This window comes from Cyprinus carpio, chromosome A7 (assembly GCF_018340385.1).
Source record: "Cyprinus carpio isolate SPL01 chromosome A7, ASM1834038v1, whole genome shotgun sequence".
Lineage (NCBI taxonomy): Eukaryota > Metazoa > Chordata > Actinopteri > Cypriniformes > Cyprinidae > Cyprinus > Cyprinus carpio.
Genome location: NC_056578.1, coordinates 18,146,894 through 18,166,562, shown reverse-complemented (window position 1 = coordinate 18,166,562; position 19,669 = coordinate 18,146,894). Strand labels below are relative to the sequence as shown.

The 19,669-nt window shown below is 36.5% G+C and overlaps 3 protein-coding genes and 1 long non-coding RNA gene across 14 annotated transcripts in view; 2 read left to right on the top strand and 2 right to left on the bottom strand.

Moving 5' to 3' along the window:
- Positions 1 to 1,123: 1,123 nt before the first annotated feature.
- Positions 1,124 to 3,245, top strand: LOC109094064 (telomere repeats-binding bouquet formation protein 2-like). 2 transcript variants are annotated; one of them, XM_042760080.1, is made up of 8 exons: positions 1,124 to 1,172; positions 1,680 to 1,816; positions 1,956 to 2,037; positions 2,208 to 2,347; positions 2,487 to 2,533; positions 2,606 to 2,694; positions 2,917 to 3,005; positions 3,105 to 3,245. In XM_042760080.1, the coding sequence occupies exons 2-8, from the start codon at positions 1,753 to 1,755 to the stop codon at positions 3,230 to 3,232; spliced, it is 639 nt and encodes a 212-aa protein (XP_042616014.1). In that variant the 5' UTR covers positions 1,124 to 1,172; positions 1,680 to 1,752; the 3' UTR covers positions 3,233 to 3,245. The 2 variants fall into 2 exon arrangements, with proteins under 2 accessions (XP_042616014.1, XP_042616013.1); XM_042760079.1 differs by lacking the exon at positions 1,124 to 1,172 and having other exon boundaries at positions 1,208 to 1,816.
- Position 3,246: 1 nt separating this feature from the next.
- On the bottom strand, positions 3,247 to 4,962 carry LOC122145621 (leucine-rich repeat-containing protein 40-like). The gene is made up of 4 exons (XM_042760078.1): positions 4,510 to 4,962; positions 3,939 to 4,359; positions 3,489 to 3,628; positions 3,247 to 3,385 (listed from the first exon to the last, which is right to left on the bottom strand). Exons 1-4 carry the CDS (start codon positions 4,816 to 4,818, stop codon positions 3,353 to 3,355), a joined length of 903 nt encoding a protein of 300 aa, XP_042616012.1. The 5' UTR covers positions 4,819 to 4,962; the 3' UTR covers positions 3,247 to 3,352.
- Positions 4,945 to 6,968, top strand: LOC122145622. Its single transcript, XR_006160439.1, has 3 exons — positions 4,945 to 5,052; positions 6,254 to 6,333; positions 6,785 to 6,968. It is a non-coding gene; the product is annotated as an uncharacterized LOC122145622 (long non-coding RNA).
- Positions 6,969 to 9,628: 2,660 nt separating this feature from the next.
- The window catches only part of LOC109094062 (amyloid-beta A4 precursor protein-binding family A member 2-like), a 66,453-nt gene continuing 56,412 nt past the window's right edge, over positions 9,629 to 19,669 (bottom strand). For all 10 annotated transcript variants that reach the window (XM_042760068.1, XM_042760067.1, XM_042760065.1 and 7 more), the window contains 6 exons: positions 19,154 to 19,339; positions 16,212 to 16,391; positions 12,129 to 12,341; positions 11,705 to 11,824; positions 11,477 to 11,617; positions 9,629 to 11,045 (listed from right to left, as the gene is read on the bottom strand). In XM_042760068.1, the coding sequence (XP_042616002.1) occupies positions 10,974 to 11,045; positions 11,477 to 11,617; positions 11,705 to 11,824; positions 12,129 to 12,341; positions 16,212 to 16,391; positions 19,154 to 19,339 (912 nt within the window). In that variant the 3' untranslated portion in view covers positions 9,629 to 10,973. The remainder of the gene's footprint in view (positions 11,046 to 11,476; positions 11,618 to 11,704; positions 11,825 to 12,128; positions 12,342 to 16,211; positions 16,392 to 19,153; positions 19,340 to 19,669) is intronic.

Genomic DNA, 19,669 nt, shown 5'->3' with positions numbered 1-19,669 from the left:
GATCACCACAAAACCAATAAGACCACTTTCTGAAGAAGAAGAGCATGCACTTGTTTCCACTGACAGTGAGGGGGATTAAAGCAGTCTTGTGATGAAGATTCATTTTGGTACTGCTTTTGATTTATGGTGCAACATCACTGCATTTTCACAAGTAGTCTTCACAAGGTCACTTGCTGTCTTTCCCTCTGTGCTCTATGGTGGATACACATGGAGATATAGAGGCCTCTTTGGCTCTGTATACTTTGGCCATGTCTTAAAGTGACAGTATGAAATAACTGGCTGTCAAGATATGACAGATATTATTAAGCATTCGCCTGGGTTTGCAGAATAAACGTGTTTAACCTTAGTATAGCTTTCGTAGCACAAATAAATGCATGTGTAAAATAACGTGTGCCAACATAAACTGTCAACCAACTGAATAACAGACACATGGGAAATAAGTTAAGCACAACACAAAGGACCTCCCTTACCTAAATCATAGCTGACATGTAATTAAGTACCAATCTTCACGATCAATAACAAATACCACTTCATCAACCGTTTTAACCATTAAGTTGACTAATCTAAGGTTGATTGGATGGCAGAAATATATTCTTGCTAGCGGTTCTATCAGTTATTAGGCCTGACTACAGAGTCCGCTCTCTTAAATTACGCCGTTTTGGCGCCATCTAGTGCGCAAGAGCGTGTACTACACTACTTTATCCTACTCCGTTCCCACCGTACTAGCAATAGAAGTAGCCTAGAGTTCTCCTGTAGGCTTCGACAGTACTAAGATATTTTATTAGATATTTATATTTGTGGCAATAAATAAATAATGTAAAAATTAAGAAGCACATTTTTCTATATTCAAAGTTCAATATGAAGCATCAAAACTGCTAGGAATTATTTGTTAACACAAACAAAAACAACAATTATATAACAATATACTACTATGTATAACAATAATAACAATATACTATTAACGGTAATATTAGTAGTACTTCAATATCTCGTGAATTAATAGCACAGTCATATAGTATGTAAATAATTATGATGGAGTCCGACTCAGCGCATCAGTTCGAATAAAATATCGTTTCAAAAACCCGATTAAAAATGATTCAGTGATTGTTTCACGTCGTGACGTCACGAGGTCATCACGTGGTCCCTGTCATTCAGCTCTCAATTTTTTGCAGGTACATATGGGTGTTAATTTTTTTACGATTACATTTTATTAATAATAAGGATACTTAGGGGTATATAAGTATGTAACATTTCTGCTATAAGACCACTGAAGTATCTTACATCAGTCAAATCTTCGCTTCACAAGTTGTTGACAGTAACGTCAGCCGCAGGACCTTCTGATCCGGAACGAATCTTTCAGACCGGTTTCGTGAGAAGGTTTAACAGCTACAGTGAAAAGATTCGACTCAAAAGAACGGTTCGTTCACGAATTGGGTATAGCTCGTCAAGGCCTGAGGCGACATGTGAGCTATATACAGTAACGCTTGTTCGCTGTATCGTCTGAACGTTCTAATTTTTCCATGTTCATTTTCCTAACTTTTCTCCTGCATTATTCACGTGTAGGTTTCCGGAATTTTTAAATGACTTAATGTCTAGAATAACAGTGAGAACTGGCATATGGACATAACTATAAAATAAATAGCTAACACAGTCAACATTTGGTATTTTCTCACCTACAGTCTGATAATTGCAACATAGAGGCCTTCAGGTCGTTTCTGTGCGAACAGAAGTAATAAACACCTCTGCATAAGCATGTTTAAAGGCAAAACAGCATGGTTCTCCGGCAGTGTTGGACAGGGGGTGACCAGCTTCTGGGGTGAGATGAGGAGTGTTTGGCTATATATGCTACTAATAAAGACACTGTTGATGAATATTTGGGAATGTATCATCTTATATCTCAGGATTTACACTTTTGAAATATGAGTAGGCTATATTACAAGTTTATATGCTTTCAGTTTCTGAAGGGGGAGCTCTGTCCTCCTGGAGAACAGCAGATTACCTCTTCAGTGCTGATGCCTCTTCTGAAGACACTGAAAGGTCATTTAGTTTACTGTACAGTTCTTGTTAGAGGGCGATTTTTTATAACTTCTGTATACTGAAGAAAGCAGCCTATAGATTGTACTTAATCAAAATCTTCAATACCCAAAAGTGTTGAAATACCTGAAAACTTTAGCCACAAAGTTTAACCTTATTTCTTTATGTTTTAGGATATATGAAAGTGAGGATTATGTAGAGAACAGGGCGACGGTTTTCCACAGCAATTTTGTGTCAGCATGTAAACCCCGCCAGAGTGTAAAATCTGTGCCTATTGGCCACTATGTGCTGCCCCCCGCCTCTATCCAGAATGGTGAGCTGTCCTAACTAGGTGTAAACCATAAACATGTTATTATTTTTAGTGACATGTTACAATATAAAGATAAAGAATGAGTAGTTTTTACATTTAATAATAGCGAATGCCTGATTACTGTTACAGTTTTTCTCTCTAGAACTGAGAGTGCTCATTGGAAGGTTCATCTGGGAAACAGATGAACAGGTAGGAGTACATCTTGTCTGTTGCACTCATGTTATTCCTCTCTGTCATTTGTTAGCTTATCAATCTGTTTAAGTGATGAGTGAAGAACAGATAAATACTGAAGAGTCTGAAGACAGACTATCTGATAAGACTAAAGATCAACCAGGGACAGAGAAGAAGAGGTATGCATTAACTCAGCATGTTTTCATTTTTAATTATGTCTGAATTCTTTATAGTTTTGGGCAGGATGCATACATTTATTGTAGTGAGTTTTCATGTTTCAACATATAATTCTTTAATATTGTCCTATTTACTATACAACTTATTTTCAGTACCACAGCACTTTATCTTCATAAGAACATGGTTTAGCCTTATCGTATCTTCATGTTCATGTTATCTGTTAGCCAGGATGATTACGAGACTGTTGCATCACCGATCAAAGTGTGTTCATGTTGTGAGACGCTGCAATATCCAGTAAACAACATGATCTCAGGTACTTAATTAAGAAACAAAACGGACACCCTAGAACTTCCAGCTATAATTCACGTGTTCTCAAATTTAGAAACTGTTTATTGTTCTGTCTCTTTTGCAGGGTATGTTCATATTGACCAAATGAAGAAGTATTCAGGGGAACTTTATGATTTTCTTCCCTCCCTCCATGGCCATAACATTTCAAGATCTAATGACGTGACACCTCCTCATTGTCACAAAGAAATGTAATATAAGATGCTTCACACAAGAAGTGGATTGTCTTTATGCGTTCCTTTGACTGAAGTATTTAATGCAAATGGATGCTCGTTTTCAGTTCCTACTCATCTCATATGAATCTTCTTCAGCACATCAGACTTTTCCCAACAATATAAAATCCAATCCCTGTATGTGAACAGAGGCGATATGACAGGTTACAGAGAATAACAATGGTAATATCATTAAAGTGATGTACTTAAAAAAACTGTGTTGCAGTTTGGTTTATTACCTTCCAGTGAGGTGGTCTGTCCACGAAAGGATTTTCTCTGAGGTCAAGCTTTATAAGTCTGCTGAAACCAGGAATTAAGTAGTCCTCCAGTGATCTGATGCTGTTAAATTTAACTGACAGGATCTGCAAATTTGTCATGTCTGGAAATAGGTATGATAATATAAAATTAACAGAACACAAAAAATTGCACATGACATCAGTCGCAACCAATGGGAAAAAACGGGTTTATACATAATAACCATTAAAAATAATGAGAGTGAAAGAGTTACTATTAGTCCTCTAAACATTAACAATATGTCTAATAAGAGCAAAGTGACAGATCAGAGGTACAGCAGCGTCTTGCAGCAAACTGTAGCCAGTCATCCTCTTGAAACTGTTTTCACACACATAGAAAAGCTGCTTGTAGAAAAAAAAATAAACGTTCATGCCATAAATAGTAATTTCATTAACCTGTTAGTGCTGTAGGGATGTGTGTAAAACAGTTCTTGTCCAGGTTCAGGAAGACCAGTGACTGCAAGTGATTAACATCCTCTGGGAGCTCTTGAAGTTTATTATCAGCCAAGTTTAACCATTGCAAACTGCTGAGGCCCTCAAATTGTGATGGCAGGTGTGTAATTTTATTATTATGGAGCCCAAGTTTCTCTAACATGCAGAGTTTACCAATACACGATGGTATGGAGAAAAGACCGCATCCTACAGCCCAGAGCTCTCTCAGTTGTCTCAGGTCACCTATGGCTTCTGGGAGAAAAGATAATGGGTTATGGTTCACGCCCAGGTAAGTCAGGTGTTTCAGTGATCCAATGTTGCCAGGAAGCATGGTCAGCTGGTTTCTGTCCAGTATCAGTTCTTCAAGCTTTTCCAGATGCAGAATTTACAGGGAATGCAGACAATGTTTTAGACACGATTTCTGTTTACAGGAAACAATGATGCAGTGTTATATATTATGTGCTACAAAATTCATTCAGTTTGTGTTTTGTGAGTAGCTACTTTGAAAAACACTAGGTTTGAGGGTATGGCTTACCTCGTCTGGTGGTAAAATGAGCTGATTGTTGTTGAGAAAGAGTTTTTTCAATGTAACAAGTCTCGAAACAGCAGGTGGCAAAACAACTAGACCTCGATGACTCATGTTCAGACTTTCCTGTTGTTTGTTAAGACATTCCAGTACCATATCATCCCCGTTCATTTTATCTCGTTTAATGAAAACACAATACTTCAAGAATACAGGCGGGTCTTGAATAGAGAGGCTAGACGCGTCATCATCACCATGGTTACATACAACTTTTCTGGAACGTTCATTGTCCCTTGATTGCACACAGAATGGTGATTTCATCAGTCTTTAAATTAACGCGACAAAAGTCGTTGGACATAGCAAATATTTACTATTTACTATTCTCTGCGCGATTTGGATGCTATTGGATTTTGTACAGACTGCGCTCTGACTGCACAGCGCGCAGTGTTGATGTTCTTAAATAACCCACCGGAAACCAGGAAGAAGTGGGCTGGCCGTGAGTGAAAGCGCGCATGATCTGTACAGGAGACAAAGTTGGGCGAATTCCAAACGGAAGTGAGCATCCCTACGCCCTATTCCCTTCGAAGGGAAAAGACCTTGAAGTGTGTTTTTTGAAGGGTGTAACGTTAGGGCATTACCGTCTCGTGTAAGCGTTTGGAACTGCCTTGGCGACGGGAATGACCATAGACTGTGTAGTGTAGGGAATGACTGACCAAATGTTACCTTGACAACGCTGCGCGTGCATGCAGCATTCAGCACTCCACCAGTTGTTGCAAATAAATATTTCATCTTATTATTATTTTATTCAAATATTGTCTAATTGTGTCGTATTTACTATTAAACGTTTTCAAACTGAACTTGCTTACACATTAAAATAGACTAATTTAATTAGCCTTTTCTATTAATGTTTGTATGTGAACTCGAAATTAACCCCAACTTCGCTCTAAGGCGAGACACTGCAGGTGAAGAGGGTACAAAAAACAACTAATAGTTATCACCTTTCTTACCAAGTTGATTTATTATATTGATAATTGCAAACATTTTTTGTATTACAAGTTTTCTAAAATGTTATTTTTAAATATGCAAATGAGGCATTATTTAATGAAATATGCGCTAATTTGCATACATTTCTAGTACAAAAATATTAACACTGGATGAAGTCCGTTTCAAAAATCTTGTCTAACTTTTTTTGACATATTAGAGTCAAAAATTTTTCCACAGAGAAAACTCTTTTCACACCACAAAACTCAAAAAACTACTAACAACAACAAAAAAACAAAATATTTTCACCATTTTGGGAAGAAATAAAATGTTGTATATAATCAAGAAAATTATATATGAACAAATCCCTCTGTAAAATTCTTCAGAATATAGACAGGAATACAAATGTAAAGTTTAGTGTGTGTAAGTGCCACTGAAGTGGAGATTTATGGCTCAGTGTAGGAGAAAAAACTAATTTTGAGAAAACAGCCTTTAAAAATATGTATTGTTATTGAAATCTGTTGGCACAGATAGATACAGTGCTATAAAAGAAACAATTAATAGTGTCTTTTGGATGTTTTCTTTCCACAAGTCTGAAAAAAAACTTTATGAAAAGCCAAAAAGCCCAAAATCTAAAATTTGACAGGTGCATGAAAAAACTGTGTTTTTGCCTGCAGTGTCTCCTTTTAAAAAGCATTGCAAGATCTCCTAACTGAGATCACATGATCACAAACGGAGATCACTTCAGTGAAGTGACCATGGCATGTTCCCTTAGCTAACGGACTTCTGGAAGGGCCCTTCATTGAAGATGAAAAAGAGGAGGATGATGACGGTCCAGCGCATACAAAGAGAAAGGTTTGTAGTTTTAGTTTCCACATTCTTATTTTTATGCATGTAACTGAATGTTATTACTTAAAGGATGTCAGAGTGAAAAGTATTTGTTTGTACTATTAGTATTATAATTTTGTAGAAGAATGTTATTTTCAAATAATCTCAGTTAACTAAATATATAAGCTAATTGCTGTGATTTTTACGATGACAATGTACTGCAATCAAATTTATATGCATTAGTATGTCTGAGATCATTTGCAGTAGCTGTGTCTTGCTTACAGTTGCTATGTAAGCAGACTTATATGTACAGGTGGTCACCACTGCCAAAACACATGTAACTGACTACAACAAAACACAGAATCACAGCTTTGTTGCTACTTTAGTTGCTTCTTCACTTAGCATGTAGAGACATACAGGAATAACTGAATGTTTCTCTTAAATGTGCCACAAATGTCTTTTAACCTATGTTTTGTAGAAACCAAGAGAAGTGTCATCGCAGAAGAAATGGCAGAAGTTCCTCAGACACCTGTGAACACCGAGCAGTGCACATCATCTTCATTATACTTCTCTGACTGGAATAGCAAGGAACAGTTAGAGTCCATGACTACACGTCTGCACTGACCTTGATTATACTTTATAATATAATGTTTTCTGCAACACTTGGGGGGAATCTTAACTGAAGAGACAAACTGACTCAACAGGAAGCTGTGGATCTATTGAATGTGTATTTTTCAAGCATTTTATTGTGGCATTCACTGTTGTTTTTTCTGCACAGTGATGACTAGTGAAAAGTGTTTCTACTAATTTACTTAAAAGTATAGTTAACCCAGAATTCTGTCATCATTTACATTATTACATCAATTCCCCCCTTTTTTTTCTTTTTTTTTTTAAACCCATGACTTCTTGTTTTTCTGCAGAACTCAAAAGAAGATACTTTGAAGAATGCTGGTAATCAAAACCAATACAGTAGGTTTGTCACGTGTAGACGACATAAAGGGAGTGAATGATTTTTATTTTTGGGTAAACTATCTTTTTAATAAAGATTACAAACAATAAAGCTTTAGCTAAAATCTATGATACAAGGATACTTGACTTTGGTTTCGTAAAAATTGATTTGGGTAAGTAGAATTTGAAAGCAGTTGTATAAGTAATCTGTTATAATCTTTTCAAATAAATAAAATTGTCACATGCACAATGGCCTGCTAAACCAGTGACTAAATCTGTTAAAAGAAGAAAAAATAAGTGCATAAATTTATGTATGTTACAAACTGCGTTTTGTCTGGCGTGCTGTTTTAATGGACTCATTAGACCCTGTCAGTGGGCATTCATGCCTGCAGGAGGGCAGGAGTCACTCTTGGAAGCTCAGTGTTTGTCTGCAGTGCAGGTCAGTCATCTCTAATGATAGCATAAATTTATGCAGCTTTTACACATTAGCCAATCAGTGCAATAACCTCTGACTTCTTGGCCACTGCCACATTTCTATTTTTTTTTTTCCTATAGTGTGTCAGGACTGTAAAACAATTGGTGCTTATTAATCTAATATCACTGTTAGCATGCTTTATTTTTTTTTAAATGTCATCTGTGTAAAATGACTTTTGGGATATGTGTCTGGTTATAGCAAAAATACCAACTAGACTAGTGTCTTTGTTAGCGGCCAAAGCCATGAGTACTTCACAAGTAATAATAAGTGGTAAGTCGTGTATGTAGTGTTATGTAAAAGTGAATTATATAATTCAGAGCTAAACCCTAAATGGTTTAGCTTCTGTGTACCTAACTAGTCTTCTATCAAACTACAAACCTTCACGCTCCTTAAGGTCACAAAACTCTGGACTTTTGGTAGTACCTAGGATAGCAAAGTCCACTAAAGGAGGTAAAGCATTTCCACGTCTTGCTCCCAAACTCTGGAATAGCCTTCCTGATAACGTTTGGGGTTCAGACACACTCTCTCTGTTTAAATCTAGATTAAAGATATTTAGCCAAGCATTCACATAATGTTTCTTATAACCTTGTACTCAAGTTATATCTGATCAAATGCACACTATCATTCTTTGCTTGATTTGAACACATTATTTATTTATTTATTTATTTATTTATTTTGCTTGGTTTGAATAGCAGCTATGCTAATCTTTCTCTATTTGCTTCTCTGTTTCTGAAACGGGATGGGAATCCCGAGGAAACTAAGAATGACACAAGCATCAGTCTTACAAAGACCTGAGATGACTGAACACCTGAGAAGAGATGATGCAAACCCCTCAGAGGACCTCAGATGACGCCAACCCTGAACCAACAAAATTACCAAATTGTCCTATAAGTTTGATCACAAAATAATTTCTGTTAATATAATAAACCACTCATAAATACTATGAATATACATCAATAACTAACTACATGATTTTTTTTTCTGTACATATATCTGCCATATGGACATCAAACAACTCATAAAACTAATGAAAAAACACTAATAAATTTAATCTACAAACCAAAATTTAGATATGTACTTTGAAAAATGATTTGTATCATGAAAAGTGCTATACAAATAAATGTGAATTGAATTGAATTGAACTGTAATATGTGAGTCAGGGAATTCACATACAACTGATTTGAGTAGATCAAATGATGAAAAGAATTGATTATATGTATGCATGATACCCTTGAGCAAGGCACTGAACCCCCAACTGCTCCTGGTGTGTGTGTGTGTGTGTGTGTGTGTGTGTGTGTGTGTTCACTACTGGATGGGTTAAATGCAGAGCACAAATTCCGAGTATGGGTCAACATACTTGGCCACACATCACTTCACTTTCTTTTTTTTTCTTTCTTTCATTTCTTTAATAGCTGGTAATGTTTACAGTTTACTAATATTAATCTTGTTTATAAACAGCTAACCTTTACAAAGGATATCTCATACTTGAAGTAACATTTGAGCTACTTATATACAGTATAGTCTTACTTTTTAATTATGCTCGTAGTAGTGTATTTTAATAACCTCTAGGGGGAGCAGTGATCTTCAAAATTGGAGAATGGTTATTGAACTCACCCACACTCAGTAATGAAGAGCCTGTCTCGCAGTATTGCTAGAAAGTCTGGCAATGTCCTTCTAATCTCCCCTTAGATCAGATAAGGGAGTTTCATTATTGGGTATTTATTTATATATTTATTTTCTTATTCTTTCCTTGACTATGCCAATGCCAAACAGTGAGACTCAAATCTGAGCTCATTAGGTCCATAATATGAGGCGAGGGAGCTCACTCAGGCTTCAAGCAATTCTTTAAATCGCAAATAAACCAACCAAAATTGCCAGATAATTAAAAGTAAAACAACATGAAGGGCTTATGTTACACTTTATTATTATTTTGCCATAGTGTCATTTTAAGATGCATGCAGACAGGTATTCATGTTCATGTATTATTAGTTGTTTCATGTCACTTTTTTTATTACGGTTTTCAAAAGCTTTCTTACACAGCGGTAAGGCTTTTGGTCACAGTGTCTTATTATTTTCCCAAGGCCAAAGCCACACAAAGATAAAATGAGACTAACAGTGATTCCTACATGGACACAGTACTTAACAAGGTAAACGTTTATGTACAGACATTCTAATACTGCTTAGGGAAGTGGACGCACTATTAACAACACTATTACATTCACCACTGACTCAAATGAGTTGCAGCTGGGCGTACACAAAAAAAGCACACATAAAAAATAAACTCTTAAATTTCATACAGTGTTTTGGAGTTGTTTTGAGAAACAACCTTCATTTACAGCATGGCAAGATAATGTTTTGATTATTGCAGCATGGGAGAAGTCCAGAAATTGTTTACATACAGTATTTTACAAAAGATTCGCTCGCTTGTAAGTAAAAAACTCTCAAAATTTGCTCAGTCTTTAATGCCCACTAGATGACATTTATCCATTGATGAAGGATATCAGTGTGAAATAATTCTCCTCTGTTGATAAAGTCCCTGCTGATACTAGTCAGTCTTGCAAAGTTCTATTAGTCTGGATAATGTATTATTTACTTATTGAGCATATTTTTTAAAAAGTGTCATGCCACGATTATTTGCCACATTTGCTGCAGTAAGTTCATTTATTTATATGTAAGGTACTTGTACTGATTTAGTTTGCATTTAATTTGATAAAAAAAAAAAAAAAAAAATGAATGAAACCTGGATCAAATAGAATATCCAACATATTATGTCTTAATAACAAACATTCTGGAATGGTCACTATGCTTGATGTTTTGGGCTTCTCCTCTCTGGACTTCTCACTCTGGCTTTTCTATTCCTTTCTGATATTGATATAACGATTACATATTTACAAAACGAACTTGCATCTCTCCAACAATGTCCACACATACATAATTGTAAATAAATTAAAGAGTAGCATCAAAATCAAATGTACAAAGTGACCCTTTACATCACAACTTGAGATGCATCATTTCCATCTTCATCATCTTCATCTGACTATGCACACACCCAAGAGCAAACATGACAAATCAAAAAGAATCCACACTATGCAGAAACGACACACCATATCTCTTAAGTAATGTTAGCGGACAGTAAGAGTGATGGGAGTTGTATTTGGTGAAGATAAATGGAGAAAGGTGACTGCTGCATTCAGACATTTCTCAGTGTCCAGGGTTGTGTATCTCAGCTGAAGTCCACCTCAGATCATATATACATAGGAGTCTCCTGACCAGTCAAGAGTCTAAACATGGCAGCTGGCATAGTCTTCATGTGGATCTGTTACAGGACAAAGAAAGATCTCTTTTTACTAAAAAGCAGTAATAGCATTAATATACTCTATATATGTCCTAAATCCTAAATCACAGTTTCAACAAAAAAGCAGCACAACTGTTTTTAACATAGACGATAAGATATGTTTTTTAAACCCCAAATCAGCATATTAAAATGAGTTCTGAAGGATCATGTTACGCTCATGACTGGAGTAATGGCTGGTAAAAATTAGGCTTTGTCATTACAGGAATAAATTACATTTTAAAATAATTAAATATATTTGAAATATATCTATATAGTAAATATATTAAAATAGAAAACAGATACTTTAAATTGTAATAATTGATACTTTTACTATTATCACTGTATTTTGATCATAAATGCAGCCTTGATGAGCATAAGGGACTTTCAGAAGGTAGTGTATGTGTAGCGCTCACCTCGCCGACAGAATTGGAGAGAGCTTGGACGATTTTCTCATGTGCCGTGGCCACAACGCTTTGGCCATTTATCTCAATAATACGATGACCAACCCGCACGCCTCCTCTCTCTGCAATCCCTCCTCGCATTAGACTACAGATCTGATGAGCACAACACAAAAGTTGGACTTAATAGTAAGAATTATATTTCAATACTTTATTTCAGACTTCCTCTTCCACCATACTCACAATGCCATTCTGCACACTAAAACCCAGCTGGTACTTGAGGTCTGGTCTCTTAATGAGAACTGTGGTTACAGGAGGGCAGCTCACGATGTTGAGCTTCACCTGCACCTGATTCTTCAGGCCCTGATAGAGATGTACAAAACATACATGTGATTATATTACTATAATTATAGAATATGATCACACAATAATATGATAATACGATTTATAATAATAATAATACGATCACACCTGCAATGTGGTATTCATAACAACAGAAAATCAAGATTGTATTGCCTTTGCAAGCACTTGATTGACATGTGGTGGTTCGGCAACCCTAAACCAGCAGACCTTTAATAACCAGCTATTCAGAATAACACAGATGGACTCATGGCCAAGCCAAGATTCAGCCCACTGCGCACTGTGACAGCCCAACCCCTCTGCACACCTTGATGATTCCCTGACAGGTGGCGAGAGGCAGCCCCACCAGACTGGTGTTGTTGATTGACATGATCTGGTCACCGATGCTGAGCTTCCCAGAACGGGCGGCAGGGCCTCCATTCATCATGTTGGCCAGGATGACGGTGGGCAGAATAGAGCCCCAGCCAGACTCCACAATAACTATGCCCAGAATCTCCCCCTTCTGCTTCTCCAGTTGCAACTGTGGGAGTAGAGAGATAGAGAGAGTGAGAGTGAGACAGAGGCACAGGCAAGGGATTGTAGTTGATTGCCAATAAAATGCCATAGTAGAACAAAGCAATAAGGAAACAATTTTACTCAGTGCTATAGAGAACAACCTTGGGCATTCAAAATTCAGTTATTTGCTGCACTGGTCCTTTTGAAGGGGGTGTCTAATGCTATTTCACGCATTCAGAGTTATTTACACTGTTAAAGAGTTGGATTCTCATACCTAACATGGCCAAAGTTTCAAAATTTGGGCGTATGACTGTGTTTTAGAGTATTTGTGTTCCAAACACACTCCTTCAGGGTTTGTATAACCCCTTGTCCAAATACCCACCCTTGCAGTCTTGGCCACTTGAGAACACGTGCACGCGACAGGAAGAAAGTGCGCAAGACTGTCCCAGGTCTTAAAAACGCCAAAGCGCAGTGCTCTTAATGCGCACTAAATCCTTCTCTGGAGCGGTATTCGATGCTTAGTGTATCCCATCATGCATCATGTTGTGGAATAAAATCATGAGACTTTTATTAGTAGGATTTTGTTATTACATATAATTTGGTAGTAAAACAAACCGTTGCAAGTCAAGTCAAGTTACCTTTATTTATATAGCGCTTTATACAAAACAGATTGTGTCAAAGCAACTGAACAACATTAATTAGGAAAACAGTGTGTCAATAATGCAAAACATTGCACATTTTATTGGTAAAATTAATAGTTGTGTTAATTATTTGAAACTTCGTTTTATCACATAATTAGAAGCACTACTAAATAAAATTGTGTCATCTGTTATAGGGACTACTAAACAGATATTTAGAAGATATAAAATATATAACATAAAAAAAGATAAAAGATCCCGGTATTGAGTTGGAATTGCAGGTGGTGAGTAAAACTGCATCAAATTTCTGTGATGTCAAATGATTAGTTATTACTTTTAAAACTAAAGACTCTTCTGAAATATGAAGGATGCGGTACTGCTAGATTGGTACTTAAGATTAACATGAGATTGGATGAAACTTTGTGTGTTATGTCCCCTTTAAATGGTAGTGTAAATATTACAGTTCTTGAAGCATTTCAATATTTCAGACAATAAAAGTTCAATAAAAAACATACTGTACATTACTATCATGCTGCGCATCATCTGGTTTAATGAATCTGTGTGCACATCATTTTGTGTCCTGCTCAGATGTTGTGCTTAACTGGGCATCCATGAGCACTATTTGCATTGGAAAAGCATTTGGTGATTTTATTATTGGACACTGGGTTTAAATCACTGTAATTGTGTCCCATCTGGAAGACCGGCTTCTTAATATGACAATTGGGTGAGCTCTCAAACGGGGCGGGACTTTGCAACAAAATGTCAATAATTGAAACTGTGATTTACGTGACTGACACCATTTTAACGCAGAGTGCTCAGAGAGAGATTTGAAATCTTCTTTGGAGCATTTAATTTACCGTTTTGCACAATGGAGCATTTCGTTTAATTTCACTGTTTAGTAGTAGTTTGAGAAGCAGCTTTTAGGATCAACATCATAGACAACAAAATGATCTGATTAAGTGACATCTGTGCTTCCACACTTCTGAAAAGCACCACTGGCTACAAACACATAACACTATGAAAAATCCTTTATATAAGCCATTATATAACCACAACATTTAAAGGGATAGTTCTCCCAAAAATGAAATTCTGTCATAATTTACTCACCTTCGTGTTGTTACCAACATGTATTCAACAAATTTCTTTCTTCTGTTTAACATAAAGATATTTTGAAGAATGCAGATAATGGAACATTAGTTTAAGTCTTTGGTTCTTTTAATTGTGATGATTTTGACTCACATTAAACAAAAACCCACCAATTCACTATCTCAACAAATTAGAATACTTCATAAGACCAATAAAAAAAAACATTTTCAATGAATTGTTGGCCTTCTAAAAAGTATGTTCATTTACTGTACATGTACTCAATACTTGGTAGGGGCTCCTTTTGCTTTAATTACTGCCTCAATTCGGCGAAGCATGGCGGTGATCAGTTTGTGGCACTGCTGAGGTGGTATGGAAGCCAAGGTTTCTTTGAAAGTGGCCTTCAGCTCATCTGCATTTTTTGGTCTCTTGTTTCTAATTTTCCTCTTGACAAAACCCATAGGTTCTCTCTGGGGTTCAGGTCTGGTGAGTTTGCTGGCCAGTCAAGCACACCAACACCATGGTCACTTAACCAACTTTTGGTGCTTCTGGCAGTGTGGGCAGGTGCCAGATCCTGCTGGAAAATGAAATCAGCATCTTCAAAAAGCTGGTCAGCAGAAGGAAGCATGAAGTGTTACAAATTTTTTTGGTAAACGGGTCCAGTGACTTTGGTTTTCAAAAAACACAATGGACCAATACCAGCAGATGACATTGCACCCCAAATCATCACATACTGTGGAAACTTAACATTGGACTTCAAGCAACTTGGGCTATGAGCTTCTCCACCCTTCCTCCAGACTCTAGGACCTTGGTTTCCAAATGAAATACAAAACTTGCTCTCATCTGGAAAAGAGGACTTTGGACCACTTGGCAACAGTCCAGTTCTTCTTCTTCTTAGCCCAGGTAAGACGCTTCTGACGTTGTCTGTTCAGGAGTGGCTTAACAAGAGGAATACGACGACTGTGGCCAAATTCCTTGAGACGTCTGTGTGTGGTGGCTCTTGATGCCTTGACCCCAGGCTCAGTCCATTCCTTGTGAAGTTCACTCAAATTCTTGAATCGATTTTGCTTGACAATCCTCATAAGGCTGCGGTTCTCTCGATTGGTTGTGCATCTTTTTCTTTCACACTTTTTCCTTCCATTCAATTTTCCGTTAACATGCTTGGATACAGCACTCTGTGAACAGCCAGCTTATTTGGCAATGAATGTTTGTGGCTTACCCTCCTTGTGAAGGGTGTCAATGATAGTCTTATGGACAACTGTCAGATCAGCAGTCTTCCCCATGATTGTGTAGCATACTGAACCAAACTGAGAGACCATTTTGAAGGCTCAGGAAACCTTTGCAGGTGTTTTGGGTTGATCAGCTGATTGGCATGTCACCAAATTCTAATTTGTTCAGATAGTGAATTGTTGGGTTTTCGTTAAATGTGAGCCAAAATCATGACAATTAAAAGAACCAAAGACTTAAACTATTTCAGTCTGTGTGCATTGAATTTATTTAATACACTAGTTTCACAATTTGAGTTGAATTACTGAAATAAATGAACTTTTTCATGACATTCTAATTTATTGAGATGCACCTGTGTATATATATATATATATATATATATATATATATATATAGATATATATATATATATATATATATATAAACCTATGGAAGTCAAAAGGGGACCAGCAACTGTTTGGTTACCAACATTCATCAAAATATCCTCTTTTGTGTTCAGTCTTAAGTGTAAATTTTTCGAAATTGAGATTCATACATCATTCCCTTTGAAGTTGTCTAAATCAAGTTCTTAGCAATGCATATTACTAATCAAAAATTAAGTTTTGATATATTTATGGTAGGAAATTTACAAAATATCTTCATGGAACATTGTCTTTACTTAATATCCTAATGATTTTTGGCATAAAAGAATAATGATCATTTTGACCCATACAATGTTTTTTTGGCTATTGATACAAATATACCCCAGCGACTTAAGACTGGTTTTGTAGTCCAGGGTCACAAATGTTACCAGTGGTTTTTATAGTGTGTTCTGCTGTCCGTCATCACTTTCCTCTGCTTTCTAGTAATCCCACTTGTATTGAGCAGAAAAGCATCAGTGTGCCAGGTCAGCTGTGTTCTAACACAGAGAGAACACTTAATAGAGAAGAAAGCGTCTGGCAGCTGACCTCTTTGCAGTTGTCTGAGTTTGAGAAGTGGATGAGGTCATCATTGTACATCTCCTGTGTGTTGATGATGTCGCTGTATTCTTTCTGGCTCAGGTCCTCTGGGTTGATCCCATTGGCTCTGAGAAATTCCTGGTATGCCACGCTGAATGCCTGACCAATGGACTGTGCTATGAGCTGGGCCTGCATATGTTGGAGAAGAAAACCAGGTGAAACAGCAAAAATCAATTCATGTATACATCTAAAAAGCAAAAGCAAGTTAAGTCACATTTATCTTTATGTAATTAAGATTGTTGCAAAATTCATCAGTTATGAAACCAATTCAGTTTCATCCGTAAAGCAGCTCTAAAGAAGACAATGGTTTCATTATTCAGCTCAAGTTAGTTCAGTGGTGATTCAATTTAGTATAATAAAGATTCAATAAAGTTTCAATGTTGCGAAGTTCATCCGTTATGAAACAAATTCAGTATAACTATAAAGCAGCTCTAAAGAATTCAACAGTGCTATTATTCAGCCCAGTTTAGTTCAATTTTGATTTAATTTTGTGTCGATACTGCAAAGTTCATCAGTTATGAAACAAACTCAATTCAACTATTAAGCAGCTCTAAAGAAGACGATAGTGTCATTATTCAGCTCAAGTCGGTTGAAAATTAATTCAATTCAGTTATGAAGCACATTCCTCTATAAAGCAGCTGTAAAGAAGACAATAGTGTTGCTATTATCCAGCTCAATTCAGTCCAAGTTTTGTTCTCAACCTATAGTGTTAGTGCAGTCAAATCAATAATATTTTAAGCTCCTACTGAGCAAGGTGACAGTGGCAAGCAACCGAAAGTCCAACAGAGAAACCTTGAGAGAAACCAGGCTCAGTCAGAGGGCCAGTTCTCCTCTGGACTGGAAGCACATTAGTTGTTCTCCATATAAGCTTCTTTGCCTTTGGCAATACCTGAAAGAACGTATATACCGCAAATCAATGCAGCAGATGAACACTGTGTCATTTTTTTTCCTCTTCATTGATTTTGATGTTTTGTGAATCTGCTCACTCATAGTGTATTATTGTACATTGATTTCTCACTCTAGAATAGGTTTATGTTTTTTGAACAGTTTCCATAACCACTAGCTGTCGTCTTTGAAATTAAGCTGGTGTTACAGTGAAATTTGAATACACTGGCCAATTTCAAGCACTGCATCCTTATTCAAATCTTACTGAATAATCTTCTTTGGAATAAGAAAAAATTCTGGATAAAGGCTATTATATTGGCCTTTCGGCACTAGAATGCTAAAGAGGTGCAGTGAAAAAGAAGTTCACTCCCTTTGCTAATAATTGTGGCAATTTTCTAATTTAACAGTACCTCTCAGGTGACGTGTGCACAGGTAGGGGTCATTGTGTTTGCCTGACGAAGGTCTTTGACCGAAACATTGCTATTTTTAACTTTTTTGAATAAAGGGAGAATAAAAGTGTGCAGATCTTTTTTCTATTATTTGATGTACCTTTTGATCTTGCACCTGGCCAAGACTTTTTTGGATGTGCGTACTTTGACCCTTTCTTTACACAGGCAGGGGTCGTGCCATTAATCTAGCATCCCAGCATGTGTGCTGGCTTTGATTTGCACCGGCAACACAAATGCTTTAGAATAGAATAAATCAGTCATGATAAAAACACAAAAGCAAGAAACACCAGCAGTGATCAGTCTGCTGGAGAAACAAATCGTTTATATGGACCCCAAAGGAGAAACAGAGCAAAGTTTTCAAAATTTAGACTTTTGTTTTTAGGATGATAAAAAAAAAAATTATATGATACAATAAATTGTGTGACATTGCTATGTAGATAACTGAGATGTGATTTGAAAAATAGGTTTAGTAAAAATAAAAAAAAGTGTCAGGCTCTATAAATGACTCACTTGTCGGTCACACACAGACACGCACACAATCATTGGCTGAAACATCAAAGAGTGTAATTAGACAGCATGAGTGAGGAATAACTACAATCCAGAGGACAGTGTTGAAGAGAAGAGAAAAGTAGGTCCATTGGAACAGGATCATGTAAAGTTGCAGTCAGGGTTACTCAATAAACCTCAGGTGAATCTGAATTTGAGCTTCAGCTGAATTAATGGCTTCCATTCTATATATACACTACTGTTCAAAGGTTTGAGGTCAGTACTTTTTATAGAAATAAATACTTTAATTGAGCAAGAATGCATTAATTTAATCCAAAGCAACAGTAAATACATTTGTAATGTTACAAATTATTTCTGGTTCAGATACATGCTGTTCACCTGAACTTTCTATTCATCAAAGAATCCTTAAAGAAATGTATTTCAGTATCCACAGAAATATTAAGCAGCACAACTGTTTTCAAGATTGATAATAATATGACATGTTACTTGAGCACCAAATCAGCATATTAGAATGACTTCTGAAGGATCATGTGACACTGAGACTAGAGTAATGGATGCTGAGAATTCAGCTTTGCCATCACAGGAATTAATTACATAATTATTAATAACATGATTAAATGACAAAACAGTTATTATAAATTGTAAATAAATATTTCACAATATTAGTGTTTTTACTGTATTTTGGATGCTTGGTGAGCATAAGGACATCTTTAAAAATATATATTTTTAGAAAATTACTGAAACCAAGCTTTTTTTAAACAGTAGTGTGTATATATACAAATCAAATGTTTGGACAGGTTTACATAATAGAATAACACTGATGTTATTCACATTGTCCCCATGTATGATGATCACATGTACTCTGTTTTTCCTTCAACTTCTGTTCCAACTTACCCACAAAAAATAATTAAATGAATAAAAAACAATTTCTATAACATAAAGTCATATTTCCAAACAATTTATTAAGTGGGCACAGTTTCTTTTTGTCCAATCTTTGGGCTGGTATGCGTATATAGATTATAAAAAGGAAACAGAAGTATTCACACTTACATCCTCGGACTCAAATACGTGGCATATCATTTTGTACTGTTTCTTGGCCTCAGGGGCTCCAGGGGTCGTCTCGATGCAGTCCTGTGAGGCGGTGCGTGGCATGCGGCGTCTTGCCATTAGAACCACAATGTTCCCGATGTCAGCAATGTATGAGATGGTACGCAAAGCGTTATCCATCATGGTCTCCTTTGAAACAACAAAGAGAGTAACCACAGTTACTTCTTAGCATTCTGTGGCAACACCACCCAACACATTATACCAGACTAGAGTTAATGCTGTGTTTTAATCCCATTGAGCAGTTTAGTTATCAGATTTTCTCATTCAAATGGGCTCACATTACATTCTCATTACAGTCTCCAGATGCAACCTAGGGTTAAGAATGCACAGTGGGTTTCCAGAACGCTCCTATTCATGAATCTCCCTTCAGGAAGATCTGTTTGAAGCTGCAAGCATACAGCCTTGGGTTCACCCAGATCTTTAAACAGTAAAGTTACAGCCATCCCTTCTTAGTAAAGG